Source organism: Rhipicephalus sanguineus, chromosome 4 (genome assembly GCF_013339695.2).
Source record: "Rhipicephalus sanguineus isolate Rsan-2018 chromosome 4, BIME_Rsan_1.4, whole genome shotgun sequence".
Taxonomy (NCBI): domain Eukaryota; kingdom Metazoa; phylum Arthropoda; class Arachnida; order Ixodida; family Ixodidae; genus Rhipicephalus; species Rhipicephalus sanguineus.
In genome coordinates this window covers 9,279,991-9,301,371 of record NC_051179.1, presented here as the reverse complement: position 1 = coordinate 9,301,371, position 21,381 = coordinate 9,279,991, and the positions used below count along the sequence as shown (strand labels likewise).

The 21,381-nt window shown below is 43.0% G+C and overlaps 1 protein-coding gene across 3 annotated transcripts in view; it reads left to right on the top strand.

Annotated features, from left to right (window-relative positions):
• Positions 1-20,290, top strand: part of LOC119389344 (LIM domain kinase 1) — a 74,648-nt gene extending 54,358 nt beyond the window's left edge. The window contains exons 11-13 of one of the 3 annotated variants that reach the window (XM_049414404.1): positions 3,890-4,044; positions 7,609-7,994; positions 14,426-20,290. In XM_049414404.1, coding sequence (XP_049270361.1) covers positions 3,890-4,044; positions 7,609-7,843 — 390 coding nt within the window. In that variant the 3' untranslated portion in view covers positions 7,844-7,994; positions 14,426-20,290. Of the gene's footprint in view, positions 1-3,889; positions 4,045-7,608; positions 9,033-9,249; positions 10,613-14,425 lie in introns of those variants that run through there. The other 2 variants (XM_049414403.1, XM_049414405.1) reach the window with 2 other exon arrangements.
• Positions 20,291-21,381: the final 1,091 nt, after the last annotated feature.

Below are 21,381 nucleotides of genomic sequence, written 5' to 3'. Positions count from 1 at the left end.
AAAACAACAGGCTTGAGAGGTGTACAGATTTTTTTTAGAAACTATTTTTATTGATTGCCTTAGACTGCCCACTTGGCTTCTCACAGTTATTGATCATATTGTGTAAGCATCTACATGCAAAGTATGGTGGGAATGAAAAGCACACAACAGTGAATGCAGCTGGCAGCATTGAGGAATACAGTGTTCGTGAGCTAGTGCGCTTACTTGCCCACTCTCTCTATTTGTCCTGGATAATCCCGAATTCTGACCAATCCCCCTGATCGTACGGCACAGCCATAAATCTTCTGAAAAGCAGCCCTAACCTGCAGCACTCGTACTCTACTTGTCCATGTTTCCTTTGCACTATTTTACCTATGGTAGCGTTTCTGAAATTTTCTGACCTCCAGGAACCCAAATTTTTCAGAGGGGCTGCAGGAATCTCCTTTCTCTCCACCAACGTAAAAGAAGGAAACGTGCCTTGTGTTCACTTATTTAAAGGGTCCCCGAAACAGTTTCTTAAATTTTGTAACCGTTTAGGCTACAGCACCATCAAATCATTCGCACCACCTATTAAGTGATGCACCCTGTACCAAGGCAGCTACGGGCAATTATATGTGCTATATCCTCCTTCTCACCGCTGCCTTGCACCCTCAACGGATTGAGCTACATCGAGTGCGCCTGGCCCGCTCGGCACGTGCCATTTGGCAACAGAGACGAAGCGCACGGAGTGGTTTAATCTGCTTTGCCAGGTGCTGCCACACTACCAGCCATTCTTATTTTATGCTCCTTTACAGCGACAACCTGCTAAGACATGCAGACAAACAAAAATTCGGCAGATCCCACGCATTGTGGGAATCGGTCAGCAGTCAGCGAGTACTTCTATGCTGTACTTTATGGAGCCAAGTGTTACGAGGTGGATCGACGTATTTTTGTAAGTGCAGTAGCTATGTGCACATCGGGGGCTTACCAGGCACGTCGACAACACTGGTGTTTAAAGGGTAACTTATGGTGCGACATAACGTCAGCCCTCACGTTAGAGTACATACATCAGCATTATTGAAACTAAATGCGCTATATGGTGCAATCATGTGAATATCACACGTAACTTTCGTTAATATATTCCGCTGGGGTAGAGCAATGCTTCAATATAGATTGCTGAATCATAGGAATACAAATATAATGTTTATTAGACTGCTATAAAAGTGGAGCCAACACTGGAACCACAGATGTTAAACTGATACGACGCTTGTATCGTAGGAGTACACATGCAGTGTTTATTGATTTCTTGTAAAGTTAGATAACCAGCACCACAACCACGATTGACGTTGCACCGACATTGCGCCTGCATAGGCTATTTTTCCAAACCACTTCATAGACCTAGCGTGGCTCTGTGGTAGAATGCCTGATTGCCACGCAGAATGCTTGGGTTCGATTCCTGTTGGGATCCTAATTCTTATTCTTTACATTCGTCGGTCAGTGCTGCCGATGTCGGTTTTTCTTAACGCTGTCGCATTTAAATTACCAATGTCTGTTCTCGCCGTTCCTGGGTAGATATAAACTGTCAATCACCTATGGCGCACACCCATACACTATGGTCCGTGGTAAACAGGTATGTGCCAGATGTGTCTGGAGGAAAGGGTTTGACGATGTACGCGACAGGATTTTCACATTATTCATGTCGTAACCAGACAGTCATATTCGGCAAATCCTCTTACCCTCCCATGCCAGTTTTGGTCTACACCAAGTTAAGGAGGTGATCTTGAGAGCACCCAGACGTAGGCGGCTAGATAGATAGATAGATACGTAGATAGAAACGCACAAAGTGACAAATGTTCGCTAAGAAATGCTTCGCATTTAAAAAGCGTTTTAGAACGATCACCGATAAGCATAAACTCAGGCAACATGATTGTGTCTTCAGGGGTGAAGTTACAGTCACAGACGCGTGGATTCTGGTGTTGATCAGATAGTGAGAGCCTGACACTCACTGCAGTGGCAGTGGCAGCTAAATGTGGCTTATTAGATACAAGTGCAAAGTGACTTCGCTTGCCAGACGCCCTGCAAGCCTTGCATGATGTTGCAGCGTTACAAGTCACCAATTGCTAGGTTTGCAGCACACGACTGAGCTAGTGAAATTCATGGTGTCTGAGAAAAGAAACCTCGAAATAAACACGGTCGTGCAGTTCACGTCGACGCTGAGCATATTGTAACACAGGTAGACAAGGCTCGCTGCCAACCAGAGGTTCAGTGACATAGACTGGGCATATCCAATCAGACCGGTTGCCGGTGCTATGTAACAAGGAACAATGCTACGCAAGGAGTTGTGAAAACTCGTTCAGCTGAGCCGCTGCGATCCGCAGTGATTCGCATGTTTAAAGTCTAGTAACAAATTACACAGTTGACGCATGGAGCTTAGATCGATCTGGAAATGATCCTTAGGACTTGCTTTGTCAACTCAATTTGTTTATTCAAAATCGTCAGTACTATTTCAGGATCCCTTTAAAGTAGCACTGCTGGTACGTTTGCAGGTGGTCTTTGTTATTGACAGTTCAGTGCATTGTCTATAAGGAACTTGCGATGACACATAAATACTCAGGCAATCTTTTATGCATTGTATCCCAGTCGATGCCTACCATAAGGCTGCAGTTTTAGGCACTGTAGGACATAAGTAGTGTCTTCATTCAAATTAAGTGTTGTACGGACAGAAGCTTGTTTTAGTTTTTGCTGCAGTAAAGCCTCATTGCTAGAGACACTCAAGGAACCTGGGAAACATGGCTGTTTTAACCAAAAATTCTAAAAACACTGAGGAGTCAGACTAGATCACTTCATTATGTATTAGTATCAAAGTCCTGATGTGCCATAGATTCACAGCAAGATAATTGAGCCTGTGGCACTTGTGACATTTCAAGCATGATAGTTCTGGAGGCCTACTATACCACTGGCATACAAAACGACCAGTATCACACACTCGGTGACAGAGGTCCAACTCCTATGTCACATAGTTAGTGTGGGAGCACAGTGATTATAAAAGCATAATGACAGAAAATTTGGTGCAGTTTATAGTCTCCACTATGCGAGGAATGACATCCATTTCAAACGTCTCATAAAAACGTGTCTCTTGTTAAAAGGTTTTACTGTATTTCAATTGTGCTGCGGAACTTTGCCGCCGTGCACCGGTGTCATGTGGTAAAGCATACTAAGATTGGGAAGGGGCTACCAGTTGTCGCTGAACATAGCACCACATTTTGTCCCTTAATTATACACATGTGCGTGCACTGGGCTGTTGCGAGTACCGGTATAATCGCCAAAACCTAGAAATTTTACTGGCCTAGAATTGTACAGAGCTGTTTATTACATTGCTGCCCCGCCCTCCCAGTCTACGAATCTCCTGAATTTCAAAGTCCTCATGTTGGCGGGTGTTCGTGTGAAGCACAAATTGCTGCTGTCGCTAGAATTGCTAGAGCCCTTGATATATTCCTGTTGAACATAAGTTTGCTGATATATTGCATGAATCTCTCATGATGGTGTTTTACAGATGTTTTATGTTGCTTACTTGTATAGTAACTTTGATATTTTTGTGTCTCACAGCTTTTGTAATCTTTTTCACATATATAACAAACTTGTTTATAGGTACTAATACCCTTGGAAAGAGCACTACTTACTCTATAAATTAGAACTATACACTTTAGTAGCATGTTTTGATAAGGGCAAAAGGATGTTTATTAGAGTGATAGTTCCCCATGGGCAGGAATGTGGCTAGCAACACCTGCAAGTTGCATGTGCCTGATGGTACACGAGGAACAAAGTATTTTCTCTTTGCAGGATGTGCAGTGTTCTTGATTGTGCTGTGCTGAGGAGTGCTATGTCTTGCACTCGTCACATAGGCTGTGAAAGGCAACTGTTGCTCTTTCAGATAATTGGCAGGGTGCAGGCTGACCCCGACTACTTGCCCCGAAGCAATGACTTTGGACTCAACACTGTTGTGTTCAAAGAGAAGTTTTGTGCAAGTTGTCCAGAGCCCTTCTACCGCATTGCCTTCTTATGCTGTGACATAGACCCAGAGAAGAGGTGCGTACTCCTGTACCTATGCAATGGCTGGCTGCTTCATTCTTCAATGTTATGGGCTTTAATTGTGCATTGCATGCTAAAGTGTAGATGTGCCACACTGAGCTAGGAAAACAGAAGCACATTCAGAGATATTGTTATGTAATGTTTCTAATGCTGCAGTAGAACTGTCAAGCAATCTGGTGACACTGAACAGTGAGAAAACAGCTCTTTCAGATAACAGGAGACAGTCTGCATCACGGCCGCCATGCACCATTTTTGTTTTTGCGCATGTGTCTCAGCGCATTGTTGATGGCCGTTATTGTGTGAGTGGAGGAATTGACCGTAATTAACAAGTGTGCTTCTTTTCATTGCACATTGTTATGTGGAGGCATCGGTAATTGTTCAAGTGAAAACTAGCTGCACGTGCTGGGACTTTTTTTATTGCAATAGCAATTATATGGACAGTCTCGGCTGGTTTTCGCCGCCGTCATGCACCATATATGTATAAGTATGTGTATATATATATATATATATATATATATATATATATATATATATATATATATATATATATATATATATATATATATATAAAAGTCCCAAAGAAAAATAATTCAGAAAAATGCTTCCGAAGCGCGGAATCGAACCAGCGACCTCTCACTCCGCAGCGCCTGGTATGTTGCCGATTATAATTCTACGTGTTTTTTTTTTTCATAAAATGACCTTCCAAAGTTCAGGGGTCGACCTATAATCTGAGTCGACCTGTATGCGGAATGGTAAAGTCGACTTGTCTGTGAGGTCCAACGAAAGGTCGTCGTCCTCGGATCTCCTGCTATTTGACGCATCAATAACATCAGCCGCAGAGGCAGCGGAGTCGCAGCAACAGCTATCTCCCAACGCGCGCACGCCACTTCCGGAGGCAGACATTTTTGCGATCTGCCATGACTATTGCGAAACTACGGTCCCTAGAATATACTGGCTAGTCTGCCGTCTCCGCTCTCGGCTGCGGCCTCTCGGGGATGCCTGCAGCGGTGGCGCTGCGCGCAATCGAAGTTCCTTGAGCAGACGCCCCGCCCGTGACTCTCGCTTACGGGTGGGCTGGCGGAGCCGTTTACAACCGTGCTCTCACGTTTGCTTACCTTTTCACGTCGAAGGCCTGCGGTGTTTGGTTTTCTTAACATTAATTTCCATCCCCCACTTGTCACACCAATGAGCTATCTTGTTGAGTGTATTATTTAATTTGAGCTGATCATCGATTCCTTGCATGCAAGTGTAAATAACCAAGTCATTGGCGAAGAGCCGTAATTTTACTCCCTCTTCTGCGCAATCAGCGATGTCATTAACGTAAATGAGAAATAACAATGGTCCCAGCACAGATCCCTGCGGCACTCCTGAATAAACTTCAAGTTCATCAGAGTCATAATTACCTATAGAAACATACTGTGTTCGGCTTGATAGATATGCTGCTATCCATTCCACAATATTGTCTGCTAATCGTATGGACCTGATCTTTTCAATTAATTTATGGTGCGTGACACGATCAAAAGCCTTCGAAAAGTTGACAAATATGGTATCAGCTTGAAAATTGCAGTTAATTATTGAGGCAAGGTCGTGTGTTATCTCTAATAATTGAGTAATCGTTGATAATCCTTTCCTGAAACCATGTTGCATAGAGTATAATAGGTTATTTTGTTCGAGATACGTCATGACAGCTTTACTTACTATGTGTTCCATTAATTTACAGCAGCAACTTGTCAATGATATTGGTCTATATGTTTGCACATGTAACTTATTGCCTTCTTTATGAATCGGTATTACTTTAGCACATAGCCAATCCTTGGGAAGAGAAGCTGTACTCATCGATTTTGAAAATATAATCTGCAAAAAGGGAGACAGTTGCTGCGCGTATCTTTTCAAAAACATATTTGATATATTATCTGGCCCGGGTGATTTCTTCGTGTCTATCTGCAAAAGCAAGGTCAAAATACCTGGTTCTGTTATCTCGAGGTCACTTTTCCCGTTTTCAGTTACTGGCATGCACACCGGCGCGATAGCTGAGCGCGTGAACACGGATTGGAAATAGGCATCGCACGAAATGATCTTGGATGAATTTCAAGTTAAAATGCAGTACCCCTTTTAAGGTACCCTTTGACTCTTTTATTTTTTGCTGAGAAAGATTGGTTCCTGGCAGGAGAAATGAAGGCACTTCCTTAGTAAATTTTTCCCATTGGTACTGTCAGAGCATGGGCAGGAAGAATAGTCATCCAGCATGCATTCTAAGGAACTTTACTACTTTTAAACAACAGACAATATAAAGTGGCCTTCTGCAAAATGGATGAAATGTTCATAACAAATATGTGTATCCTCTGCTTCACATAATTGGTCTTACCTGGTCAACAGCTCATGCAAGGTTCAAGCAGCTGACAGAATCAACATTTCTGTAGATATATTTTTGTGGGTGCATATTCCAAAACAGCAGCGATGCCCAACATCGATGAATAGTATGTGAATTGCAGTATGAATAGTATGTGAATTGCCTCCTATTTCGCCCACAAGTCCTCGATCTGTCATCGGCATGACTAGGCCTTCATATTGTCAACTTCACATTTGGAAGAGCTCTGGAACATGGCTCAGCTGTTTCCTCTCCTGGCATGCCCTTTTCAAGGTGTTTGTCACTGCTTAATGCAGCCCTTATACCCTGTCGTTGAGTAAGTCATCGCCAACGTCCAGTCTTTCTCGGTTGACTGGTGCAGTCACATGTGCAAACCCTCGCAGTCGATAAGGGAATGAACGAGGAGGAATTGTCTATACATGCACGAAGCAAGGGGGAAAGGAAACTTCACTTGCACTTCAGCGAAGGTCGTAAGAAGCAATATCATCTAAGGCACCGCACGTGAAAACTTTTAGTGGAGCTGAATGAGCCAGTTGACATGGTAACTTGGCACGTCATGCTCACTTTGGCCACACCTTGATCTCTTGCAGATTGAAATTTTCGGAGACCGCCGATCGATTGCTTTTTTAGGTAGCCAGTTGCTATAGCTTGAGCCTAGAAGTCTCGCGTGGACTATAGTCACGACAGGCTGATTGCGTTTGTACATTCTTCCTTACTACCCTCAAGGTCATCATATGGCAATGCCTCAGAGACCAATGATGGCAGCGTCTAAGACTGCTTTGGAAGGAAGTTTTGCAATTCTTGACCACAGCCTTCTAAAGAATGAAGGGTTGGCTTATTTCTAGACATATTTTCAGGCAATATTTTCTTTACCAAGTTCTAGGTGGGGCCATTACACGAATATATTCAGTAGCTTTTCTACGTCACTTATGTGATGACTACACTTTTCAGCATGTGGCCAGGCTGGCTGCTTCCATGCAGAGTAGCCGTCAAGTGCAAGCACTGTCTACACATTTCATCATTTTGTCGCGTATCCACTCACAATCACGTCCTATACTTTTGCTGTCAGTTATTCTTGTCCCCCCTTTTTTTTCTTTAAAATTTAGCGCATGAAAGCTTCATTAGCCTTCTTCGTATCATGACTCTGTAAACGGAAAAAAAACATGTAAATGTGTTTGTGTTTTTATATGCAGGCCCCCATTTGAGCTGCTTCAGAAATGGCTGGAAGGAATATCCCTGCACCTCATTGTGGACAGCCCTCTTCCCAAAGAACTAATGAGCGACATAGTTGACTACCAGGGTGCAGTTGTCACCAGTACAGACTCTACACCGGAGTCCATGACACTGCCCGAATGCGGACGGCCTCCCTTGAGAACCATCAGTGAGCAGGCTTTGGATTCCCCACGGTCATCACTAGAGTTGGTCTAAATTGCTGCACTTGTTGATTTCACCTCAGCATTTCATCGTAGCACTCACTATAGCTCCATGCATCATACCAGTGCTTCCGGAACTGAACTACAGATGTGTTGTGTACTTCCTTGAACAGAAATGTCTCTTTGCTGAGACAGTGAGGAGTTTGGTGAGTGATGTGACTTGTTTCTTCTGAGAACTGTTGCCTCATGTTACTGATGACGAGCCTGCACATGTTGCGCGTACCCATTCAGGATGTATTTTGTTTTTATTTTGATCTTGGTTATCTTTTGCATTGCAGTTATGTGCAAAAATGTCCTTTTTTTTTTTAAGTCTTGTACAAGTGTTGAAGGATTCAACAATCTTCAAGCTTATCTTTTTGAGACGGTAACATAAAACCCCAGCATAAGACTTAGTAACATTCTGTGTGGTCGTGTCAGATATCAAGTTCACTAATGAACTGTACATACAAACATTGTTTCGCATTTGTTGCTACTATGTTCATTCGACATGCAAAAAAGGAGAAAAGTGCCTGCAGGCAGCAGTGCTATTTTTCCTTTGATACAGGGGATGTCGTTTGTTGCAGCAACCGGAAGCATTTATGCAAGCATGCAAGATTATTGAAATGGTGATGAAGAGAGATCATGGAAAGGTTATCGCATCATGGCTAACCTCAACTAAAAGCTGGTTAGTTCAGTATGGCACTGAGCCACACGCACGCTCAAAGGTGCTCGCCTATGTACTGTTTACGTATGTATCCCTTTCAGTGGCACACTTAACCTTTAAAGGGCCCTACAACACTTTTCCAAGTATCCATGGCATGGCTTCATTAAAGGAGCTTATTTCCTCACACATCGACCCCCGCAAAAATTGTTAGAATCTGTCCAGTACAAGCGGAGTTACAAAAATTAGCCGCACGCTGTAATTGCTTTCTCTCTTCTCTCGTGCTAACGAAAGCACTGGAAGCTAAGCAGGGAGGGTTGGCACGGGGGAAGGAGCTACTTCACACGCGCCTTGTGACCTTGAGCACTTTTTTTTTTCTTGGAACGCGCAACGTACTTTCGGTGCGATCGCGCACGCACGCGGGCAAGTGATTGCCTCTCGCGGCGGCCGCAGTAACTACCGAGTGCTCCATGTTCAAATCAGCCAATGGCATGGCTTGTAAGCATCAGTGACATTGTAAGCATCATTTTTGTCCAGAGAAGAGGTAGCGCTTTTTAGCTGACTTTGAGAATTTATTGTAAATCCCAGGCCACGTGCTGCACTATGTTTGGCTCGCGTGTTCTCGGAAGCTTCGACTACCAATCGGCACCGTTTTCTGACCATGCTGAAAAAGTGTTGCAGGGCCCCTTTAATGTCAAGTGCAGTCTGAAACTGACTTTTTTTTTTTTTTTTTTGATGAGATGAAAAGTTCTCGAATGCAGGGTGTCGCTGGAGCCAACGTTCCGACAAGCGGACTTGTATACTTCAGGGCTGGTCACAACTTTGGTGATCTCACACTTTACGTACTTCAGTCAAACTTCCGGTCCCCGAGAGAAAAAATTTTAAAGAGGCATAAATTATTTACAAGTTTATTACACTCCAGCCAATAGGTATACATTTCAAAGGGGGCTCTTGAATCCATCCGACATGGGAGATACACAACGAAAACCAGTGAGAATAAGCCTTTCTTCTAGGAATTTCTAACCGTTCTTGTCACCATAAAATTGACACTGTCAGGGGGTACTCACTTTTGACAAACTTAATTCAGCTAAACACCTCATTCTACCCTGTCGACTAGAATCCCCCACCACTGCCCTGTGCTTTTTTCACTGTTTCCTCTTTCCTTTTGACTGGCCCAATTCGGCATGCCAGCCCCACCTTCTCCCTGTTCGTGCGCTTGCCCTCTACTCCTCCTGTGTTTGGGTTGGAGGTGAGGGTACATACACGCGCTAAGGAAAGCAGTCAGGAGAGCTCGACTTAAATATGATAGCTGTCTAGCTTAAGAAATTCTGCCACAAAAGCTGGACAGTCGCAGCAATTCAAAAGCACCTGCGATTATACATTCCTTGATAGAGCCAGCGAATAGGCTTGTGTGAATAGTAAATTTTAGATTTGAAGCGAATTCGACGTGAATAGCGATTTGGTCAAATAATTTCGGATTGAATTCGAGTAGTATATGTCGCATATTATAAAAGAAAATTAAGCATATTCGTCATGATCCAACTAACCTGCACAATATTTTTTTTTTTAATTCAAACAAGGCACGTGCAAATGTTATTCTTTTTGGTTCAAAGGGAAGTGGAAGCAACTTGGAGTAATAGCAGGATTTGACTTTCGGTAGAATGCAAGTGATAACCTGTCAAATACATTACATTTTAAAATTTACTATACTTAGAGAATATAAGCTGGGTATAACAAGCTTTGAAACTTAAAAAATGAATCGATGTGAGGGTAATATGTTCACTTAACCTTGAAGTGGGACTTTGCAGTAGTGCGGATTTTTTTTGGAAAGGTGTATTCATGGTAAGCACCGCTTCGCTGCAGTGAAACCACCTTTACAGGGGGGTTACATGCTGACTAATACGCGCCCATTTGTTCATTTCGAACACTTCGAAATTTCTAATAAATTAAATTCGAATTGAAGCGAATTCGAATACTGTAATATTCGTTCAAATATTCGAAGTGCTGGAATATTAATACAAGCCTACCGGCAAACTAGCTGCATGGTGCCTACCCGGTGTAATGATAGCTAATATGTCGTTGTACACAGTGGCAGTGTAATATTAAGATAACTCGCTTGCAAGACTTGAGTATTGCAACACGAAAGGAAACAGCCAGGCCAAATACCAGTAGGACTGATAGGCAGTTCTTTTTGTCATTTTTCACAAGATAGATTCCTCATTCCATTTCCATGCCTCATGAGTTTCCTTTAGCAATACACACCTTGTTTGATTGTTGACATTCCTACTTGGTTATATTCATGCCACCTTAAAAGTGCACATACATGTGCTGATAGCGTCTCTGGCTCAGCCAATAGACGTGGGCGGTTAGTTCATTTTTTTTTTTGTTGCGTTTTGACAAAGCACAGTGTTATAGAAATGGGTGTAATTAACATTTTTTGTGCTTAACAAGATTTGCTGATCAGATTGAAATCTACTGGCATGAAATGTGGCTGCTAACTTGCCTGCTAACTTTATGCAAAACTCCTGTAAGCTGATGGAGCACTGTAGGCCTCAGATTTGTACATCAGCATAGCTAAATTGGTTTTATTGTTTCGTAGATGCACCAGCTTTCAGACAGCAGCAAGCTTTGTACAAAATCAGTATCTCAATTCTGTTTCTTAAAGGGACACTAAAGAGCAAAATGGTTTTTCTCGTATTAGTAAACTACTCTCGCGATACTAAAAACACTGCGCTTGCTGCAAAAAGATGTTTAGTAAGCGAGAAATCACGCAAAAAGAAAATGTGGGTGGCGAGGCCACCTTGAAGTTTCTGCACCATTCGCCGTGACGTCACATATTTTGACGGTGCTTACTAAGGCCTACATAGTTCCTAAATGGTAAAAATGAAGTGCACTGTCCTCTGAAGGGGCCATAGAGTTAACATACCAAGTTTGAGGAAATCTTGTGAAGCCAATGCCACCAAAATACGATAAATACACTTTGAAATCGGTGACGTCATGCATGGAGATTTCGGCACGAAATTTAAAAATGAAACTGTGAACTTCATTTTCTCCATTATTAATACACCTATGATGGTGAAATTAACGACATTATAGTTCTCAAAGTACAATTTATCAGTCTAAACCGATTCATTGTTTCTCTTTAATGTCCATTTAAGAAACATTGATAAACTGATTGGGTTATTCCAAAAGAATAAGTTAGCATCGCTTATTGCACATAGTCCACATTTGTGTCAGTTCATGACTTCTGCATTCTGGCCATTTCCACCCCTGATGGTTTTATAAAGTCTCTTTGGCTACCCCTTCAACTGTATATTTAAAAATTTTCATTGTGCCATTTTTGCTTCCATGCTGTGTGCATCGTCTCCGAGAGCCAACTTCAAAAACTGTGCAGTTAAGCAAGTTCGTCGGCCAGACAAAAGCTCCACAAGTAAGGCCAGCGAATGAAAATCTGTGCAGATTTGTGGCAATTTCCACTCTCGCATTCCTCCCATTGCTTTCCTTATGGCCAGCAAGTTGCAGCATTAAGTTGCTTTGCTCATCACGCAATTTGAGGTTGCATACCTACAGCACATTTGTCAATGTGAACACGAAAGCAAGACTTTTATCTTATATTTTTGTAAACATGAAGAATGTCTGCATGAGCTGTCTGAAGTAGGTTGACAGGGGTGGAACAAAAGCACACATGATGTCACTGTTCGGGTGTGCCACGAACAATGGCAAGATGGTGCTGTTGTCATTGCTACTAGCCCTGTTCCTTGGCACCTATACGAGAGCAGCTTTGAAATAAGTAGAGCCGTTTGCGCAAAGCTGATATTGGTGCATAATTCCTTGCTGCAGTGTATCTCAGTTTAAATGGCTGTAAGGCATTGTTGACAGTGTGCACATATCTAAGGAAACAAGGTATAGAATTAATGCGCTAAAAATTGTGTGCGGATTAGAGACATTGTCTTTCTGTTTTAGGCATGTTTGGTTAGCCTTTAGCAGTTGTTGCAACAAATCACCGTTTCAGGGCTTGTGAGCTTTCTTTTGCTCTTCTTCAAAGAACATCTAAAACCTTTATACAGTAGGCTCTCAATAATTCAAACTCGAGGGCACCGCAGGATTTTATTTGAATTTTCAGGAGCTGAAATTATCAGTTCTCGTAAATATGACTTGGGGTAACATACCAACTTGTATTGTAATGTTTGTTTCTCAGGGCCGCGACAATGTCATAGCTGTGCATGACTGCCAGTGACATTTTCAGACATCAGCGATCATGCCGGTGGTTATTACCCGGTGGGTGTATGTGTGTGTAATTAAGAGGCAAAATGTGCCATATCCTGTGTTAGCTAGTAGCCCCTTCTCAATGTTAGTACATTTCTCAGCACCTTGCTAGTGCACTGCAGCGAAAGTGGCTTAGCACTTTCGAGACCACGAAAAAATCTGTTCTTTTTGGCTAGTCCAGAAAATATTTTTTTCCTGCCACAGAAATTGATTGATGCTAATGTGTGGGGTATCAAATGATTGTGGAAGAATTGGTCTTTGCAACAGTATTAATTTCAAACAACATATTTATTTTGAATATTATAAAAACGTTATCAAAACAAAGAAAAATGACCCAAAGAAAAAAATTGGCCGCGTATCTGCGTGCTTCGCTGCAAATGCCATCGAAACACTATAGACGAGCGCTGCATTAGAGTTACTGTATATGCTACCTTTAGGTAGCAGAGTTGCGCATAGGTCTGGCTAGCAACCACAGCTATGCGGCGAAGAGTTTTTGCAGGCGACATGCCGGGTCACCGATCGGCAAGTCTGGCGTGTCGAAGACCGGTGATTAACATTACTGTGAATGACTAGCGTCAATCCAGTTCGCTGCAGCGGCGCAATTGAGAAATAAAAGAATTGATCCGAGCGTCAGCTTCTCCTCAACGCTTGGTTGCTAGTGGCATTTGGAAGATGGATGTGCAACTCTGCTACCTAAAGGTAGCATATACAGTAACTCTATGCTGCGTGAAATATGGGCGCCATCTGGCAATACCTCGGGAAACATGAGCTTGTGCAGAGGGTTTCTTTCCTCCGTGGCAGAGGGCGTTCATCGCCGTGCATAGCGTCGCATTTTCAGAGCAGTCGGATTTTCAGCGCAGCTTAAAAAACTAGGGTCTTTATAATTACGTTTCTATGTATTTTCTGTTAAAGTAACACACCACCTAATACTTACCTAGTGATGTTGCGCCTCAGATATGCGTAATGTTTGCTTTTTGATCGACAATGTACACAAGTATGAATCTAGCCACCTGTTCAAGTTGGCTGGGCGTTCGGAAAGTGGTTCGACTTTGGCCGGGCGGTTGAATCGGGTGACAGACAGACAGACCAAAATTTCTGCGTTTAAGTTCCCCAAGAAAGACTATAGTCTTTAAAAGAATCCATAAAAACATCAGTGCTACTCTGCACAGGGTAAACATTTTAAAAAATCGAAATATATGTTTTGAACACAATATCCTTATAGAATAATACTACAAATGTAAGCTTTGTAAGTACAAAATTTATTTGCATACATGCAAAAATATAAGCACTAGTGCCTATCATGCCACTGTGCGAAGCAGTTTGTCGACGCGGTGAGACAATGTTTGGCTGCACATGTTTCGCAGAAAACTTTTTTTTTCTGCTCAACTTTCCTTTCTTCGTAGCATAGTTTGCAGTTCTGGTATTTTTCAATTTTTTTGTGGTTGGGTGCTGGGCACCCTGAGGTGCCTTCCCATGTACTATATGTTGAAATGAACACTATATCCCATTTCCAAATCTGCCAAAACCCATAATTTGTATTCCCATTTGACCACTTCATCCCTCATATACTGCAGAATACCAGACTGACCTTTAGATTTCACCATTTTCTCATCCACTGAAAGGTTCTGACAAGGTTGAAAAAAGCGTGGATGAATCGTTCATCTGTTGCAGTAGAGAAGACACACGGTGAAACTTCCCTTGGGATGTGGCGGTCATCTTCTCCGGATCAGAGACACTCGAGAAGGCAAGCAACAACATTTTCCGTGGCATCACTGACGGTGGAATAAGGCCTGGAAGTATGTGTCATCGACTCTAATGGCAATGCAGGCGCTGGATTTGGATAATTCCCGTGTACACCAGAAGTCCAATGAACATGCGCATCTCCTCCTCAGTGACCTCCTGCCAGGATACGTCCCTTTCACTGTTGGTTGGCTTTTTGAAAATGTACATCGACGCATGCTTCTGCAGTGAAAAACAACACAAAGAAGCCGCCGCATGGCACTCCAGAGCGCTATGTCAAGGTCCACTCCGTGCCGCCTTCACGGAGAGAACTGCTCTTTCTGCAGCCAGTGCTGAATGCTCCTGCCCGAACGAAGTTGACGTCTTGCAAATAAGAGCTGTGACCTTTAGTACGCACGGAATATGTTTACATCAACGCACAGCAGCGATAAAGCGGCCCGAGGAGAGAGTGAAACATCCGGCGGATACCTGCTGATGTTCCGGGACAGTTTGATGCACTATCGCTGTCCGTACTGAAGTCTGACGAATCAGTCATCTTCCGTGTCTGTACTGCTACCATCATCCAGAGACTGACGCTCAGATTCATCAGAATCCATTGAAATTCACAGTTTTCGTGGAGCACCCGCGAGCAACGTCGACGCCATAACCAAAACCACGAGCGCTCACCTCCCCAACTGTGAAGGAGCCTTAAAAGTTCCCCCGCCGTGGAAAAAAGAAACTTAAAAGTGAAACTGATAAAATACTGCCTCTAATACCCTTTAAATGGCATTAGCTGTCCAGAACCGCTTAGAGAGCGCCAAAATTTGAACTTGAAGTCATCGATAACATACTATCGATGAGAATAGGTGCAGTCACGAAAGTGTTAAAGAAATATGCAGCACATTATAAGGCCTAACAGTCTCGGTTCTTTTTTTCAAGCAAAGATTGTTATGGCTCACAGATATCTGTGGCAGTGTCGTACATCAGAAACTCTGTGCCGGCGAGCGCCCAGAAATGCAACTGTAGAAGGCGCACCAGTCGCATGCGTATTTGTACAAGTCACTTTCCAGTAATTGATGCTCTTTCGATCCGTTCCTGATATGGCAATCTGATCTTTTATCGAGGTGACTCATCATTTCACATTGCCATGTTTCATTGCTACCTGGATATGAATGCATGACCGTCGTCGTTGCCTGTAGCAATTGAAGTGTTACGCTGCTAATCTTGTGGGTGAGGGAGCGCTGTGCAATAGTAGTACGTCAGGCATGCACGCACACCCATTTTCCCGATAGTGCTCCTGAACTTTTTTTTCTTCTTCTTTCATCCTATGGTTGTTTGGGTGCTTCGTAGGCGGGCAATCAGCATTATTTGTGAATGTTAGTGACGTGAAAATGCGGATGTTCAGCTAGAAGTTACAAAGGCAGCAAATATTTTCTGGCATGGACAAGCAAAAAGTATGAATTAACCGAACTTATGCGCTGAGGCAGATTGAATTAAGTGGCTTTAGTATGCATTGAAAACATAGCGGGCCGATGAGAAAATTAAAAATTTGTTTGATTTATCCGAAAGTTTGAATGATCAGAGTTTGAGTTATTGAGAGCCTACTGTATAAGGTACAAGATGTGTGTTGCATATGAGCTGATTATGTGTGTAATGCAGAAATACATAGCATGTTTTTGTGCCCTCAGCATGAGCATGGCTGGTTGGAGGAAGTGAAAAACCCAAAAGGACGGTGATAGAGGGAGGGGCCTCTCCACTACCCTCTTGGCCCAATCCAGAATCCTGGGCCACCGAGCTGCACATCGCATCCTCCCACTGCTCCTTACCCTTAATATTAAGAGATTTAGGGGGTTGATGCTGAGTACACGCCACGTAATAGACGTTGGCTCATTGATGGTAGAAAATGCAAAAGGGGGATGGGTGTATAAGTTGGACACACACCTACACCACCTAATGATATCGTGGCAACACCCCTGCCTCACGGTGTCAGTCCTCTATGAATGTGGCTACCTGGAACAAAGGTCTTTATTCTCTTATTGCTAAATGCATGAGAACTGACACTTTATACAGATCACAATTTTTTATAGAATAGGAATTTTTATGCTACCTTCATTTGGAAGCTACGCTTGTTGCTAGGAACTTGTTAAAAACAACGTGCATCTTAATATTTGAAAATGCATATTGAATGCATTGTATGGTTAACATCTGTCTACACAAGAGCTGCAACCACTAGGATTTCACTGCCGTACATTATCTTCGTTGTTCAGCGGAAATGATTAACTTGATGTCTCTCTAGTTCACAGCCATGACTGCAGTTGTAGCTCGGCCACCCATTAACATCAAGATTCATTGTCTGAATATCGGTTGCGTGCTGGAGTAAGTCCGAAAGTGCGTCTTAAATTTGTATTATTTAAGTGCCATTTCTTGCAGCACAAAGCTATCCAATGGGGTACTGCCGCTCCATGGACTGTAATTAATGACTCAGATTACCCATTAAGCTGCCTTATCTAACAGCGTGTAGAGAAAGCTTCAGCAGAAAATAAGTTTCATTGGTCCTCCTTCAGTTTGTTATAGACTTAAATAAAGAGGGATTATTTTATGTTAACACTTGCGACGCGCTGTTTTTGAACACGAAGACAGACTGAAAAACAACAGGTAGTACACGCACGAGCGCAAACTAACAACTGTTTATTTGATGAGAACATCACACTTGTATACTGGGTGAAAGAAAGAAAGAACTGATAGCATGGGCAAAGCCCACAACAGGAGGACAACCATCTGCGTCACATAATCAAATCTGTGCCCGTCTAATATCTAAATTCCTTGTAAAAATGACACCTCATCATCGGTCAAATGAATCGATGGTGCACTAACACACTTGTCTTCGCCGATGTTGCGCATCGTGAAGGCTTCAATAATCTCTCGTTCCCTCGTGTCTTTAGATCGCGATACCACTGTGGTGCCCTTGAAGTCTGGCTGACATTTGCACCTGTTGCGGTGGGTCGCTAAGTTGCCAGGGTGACAAATGTGCTTATTATTGTAATTATGCTTGCGTAAACGTGAGGTAAGGCACCTACTGGTCTGTCCAATGTACCGTTTTCCACATGATAAAGGAACACTAAATACAACATCTTTTTTTCCCTCAAGAGGGATTACTAAATCAGTAGAAAGGGGTAAAAATATGCGTTATTTTTAATGACAGCATATTTGCTGTGGCAGGTGAGGACTTCAGTTGCCATGTGTGAAACACGAGATGTATCTATATATTTAAAACAAAGGCATTTGGAATGCACATCTGCTTTTCCATCTTGCTTAACCTGAAAGAAAGGCTCTTTAGTTTGTCTAAATACTTCCCATCATAAGTATAATTGAGAGCCTCATGTCACATTTTGCAACAACCTGAATTATGGTGGTGAATATATTTCATTGTAATTTGCAGTATGCACTGTCCATTCAGTTCATTTGGGACCACTGTGCTCTGTGCATTCCACATTTTCGAACTTCTGTGTCTCCAGTAATTGCGTTGTCTACTTGATGCACTCGCACTGTTTCGATACGCGTCTTTTCCAAGCTTGCTTTTTTGTCTGTGCTGTGCTGTGTGTGAACGAAGTTCTTGGCCATGTGCCTGCCTAGCTGGTAGAGGGCTAGTTGTTGGAGACTCGGGCTATTTTGCTTTGATTCACAAGTTGCACATGGAACACTTCAGTCTGATAAATTAGCTTAAACATATCTGTAAGCAAAAGACCATATAAAAGTGTGCTTCTCTATGCAATCTCATTGTAAAGGAAGGCTGCACTTTCTTGTAACACTTGCTTGTTCCAGTTTCGCCACTTGTAAATTTGAAAGTGATGCTGGGAAAGTACAAAATAAATGAGAAAAAGGGCGAGACTGAGTTTTTAAAATTTTTTGTTAGTCTCAACATGCAAAGCCAACAGATATGGAAGTCTTAGGAAGAATTGGGAAAACGGCTTGTGTTAATTCAGATATCAAAATAAGGTGGACAAGAAACAACTTAAGGCAGCTGGCAGTCTAAAGAGCATTTGCATTACGCATGTGGTGCTGTAGTGTCGGTTGTTGTTTACCTTGGCCATGGCAGTGGGTGGTAGCCCTGGTGCTGCCAATGTCTTGAGTGCACACAAGAAACCTGGTTTGCATAAGGGGATGATAGGTTGTGTTGCGGAGAATGTGCACACAGATGTAGCTTACAGCAAAGAGCAACAATCAGTTTATCTAGACTGCCAAAGTATTTTTTTCAACACCTTATTTTTATACATTTAGCAGAAATTGTTTATTACTGAGGAAAGTGAGAGCTAAATTTCCCATTTAAACCTTAGTGTGTATACCTGCAATTTACATTTGAATTCCCAAATTTGGGCCGTTCCTATGCAAGAACTGTTTTGTAACTTTCTGCGTCCTTGGTCCTTTTAAAATGCAGTGTAGTCCCGCTTTGTTAATAAATAATTAACTAGATTTGAGGTGATGTCAGTGCCATCACTGCAAGCTTCTGCAGGAACAAGCACGTGTGGCACATGTCTTTTGTGATATGAGACTTTGCTATCACAGGAATGTTATTCACTAAAGGGGCCTGCAACACTTTTCCAACCAAGTAGCCATGGAATGGCTTCATTAAAGGAGCGTATTTCCTCACGAACTGACCTCTGCAAAAATTTTTAGAATCCGTCCAGTACAAGCGGAGTTACAAAGATTTATTGCAGGCTGTAATTGCTTTCTCTCTTCTCTCGTCCTGAATAAAGCGCTGGAAGCTAAGCAGCGAGGGGTGGCACGGGGGAAGAAGGTACGTCACGCGCACCTCGTGACCTTGAGCACTTTTTCTTATTTTTTCTCCTTCGAACGTGCGAAGTACTTTCAGTGCGATCGCGCGCGGGGGCAAGTGACGGCCTCTCGCGACGGCCGCAGTAACTACCGAGCGCGCCATGTACAAATCGGCCGATGGCGTAGCTAGTGGCAGTGACGCCGTAAGCATCATTTTTGTCCAGAGAAAAGGAAGCGCTTTTTAGCTGACTGAGAATTTATTGTAAACCCCAGGCCACGTGCTGCGCTATAATGTTTGGCTCGCGTGTTCTCGGGTGCCTCGATTACCTATCAGCAGCGTTTTCTGACCATGCTGAAAACGTGTTGCAGGGCCCCTTTAATGCAGCTTAACACACTGCCATCAAAGTGCAGTAGTTGAATCAATCTAACATTTTGCGAGAATTTGGTCAGTTTTATATCTAGTTTCCTTGAGCTGCAGTGATCGAAGATTCTGATGTGCAACTAGACCAGCCTGCATTTATGTAAAAGGCAGCCAGTTATGTGCCTGAGTTTGTGCATGTCGTGGGGCTGAGTTTGTTGTCAATTGTGAAAGAGTTCCCACACAGTTTGGTGGTTATGTTACATAATGTTTTATCATGAGAGATTACTCTGTGTAACCATTTTGGATTGTGTGATATATTCTTGATTTTAGGACGTGCAACAAATGAAAACTGCACTATTTAAGAAGAGCTTATTTATTCTCGTGCACAACCTGTTCCACTTTTTTCTCAAAATATTTACCCTGTGCCTCTATGTACATAGATACATTTAACTTATTTACATTGTCTCGTTCCACTCCTGTCACAAAGAGCATTCCTGTGTGTTTGAAGATGATGTGTTTTTATAAATGTTCCGCTTCCCAGCTCACATTATTCCCCTGTCTGGGAGCGTCAAGCTGGCACTTTGCTTCTTTGTTGCAGTCATATATCAGGCCAAGTTCTGGGTATTTGTTTCTGTTTCTTAGTGCAAGTGTGCTTTAATTTATTAAAAGTGACTGTAGTGCCCTGTCTTGTCCCTTCCTCATGTACATGTTTGCCTGCATTATTTGGCCATAGTGATTTCATTGACTAGCTCGACTTAGTGTTTCTACACTTGTTTATGCTCTTTCTTTGCCTACAGACTTTTCCAACGACATAGTATAAAAGTATCTGGTGCATACTTCTATACTACGTAATTTTATACTAGTTCAAATAGTGGTTTTGAGGCATTTAAGCCTTCTTACTATATTACCTGTACCTAAATGGAAGCCTGACTGCATAAAATTCTAGAGGCTACCCATAGTCGCAGAAGAATTCTACGGGGTCTCTTACACTATCGTTAAGAAGACCCAAAGGCAAAAGCCTTAGCGTCACTGGATTGAAAATTCACACGTACACATATTTCGCTCTTTTTGTGGCCGATGACGCAAACCACTAGCAAGGGGGCAACAGCTGCGCCGATTGCGCCAATTTGATACAATTCCTTATTTTTGCGCCAAGCTGAGCCAAAACCGTGAAATTTGTTGAAATCGCGCCACGCTGCGTCAAAATGCCCGACCAGCTTCAAAATTTTCTCAGTTGCGTTAATTTTAGCGAGAAATAAAGGCCGCGTTAGTCATCTGTAGTGTGGGCATCATCATCAAATACAGACGCGTAGACCCTACCCCCCCCCCCCCCGCGAAAGAAAAGAAAAAAGTCGCAGTTTCACCGCAAGGACAAAGCAATGAATGCGATAGCAACACATTGTAATGTGATACGAAGTGAGGCTGGCAGCAAACTCTTGTATCCTATGTCGCGTTACTCTACAAAACGCTGGTGTAAGACAATACGGCCGCTCCAGGGAAAGATACTCTTTCTGCACAGTGTGTCTGCATTGAAAGCACAGCACGTAGAAGGGTATACGAGCCGCCCGCTGATGGCTGCCGAGATAGCGCGCGCGCCAGCGACCGCGCCCTTAGAATCAAAGTTGCTGCTCGAGCGACTCCCCCCCCCTTCCCCTCGCGTTTTTTCATTCTCGTTCAAGATGGGCGGAGCGTTTCCTCTGCTTCGACGGCAGGCCTCCCGAACGGAGTGGTGTTATCACATGCGCCCTCCGAGCGACGGAGATGGGATGGCTCG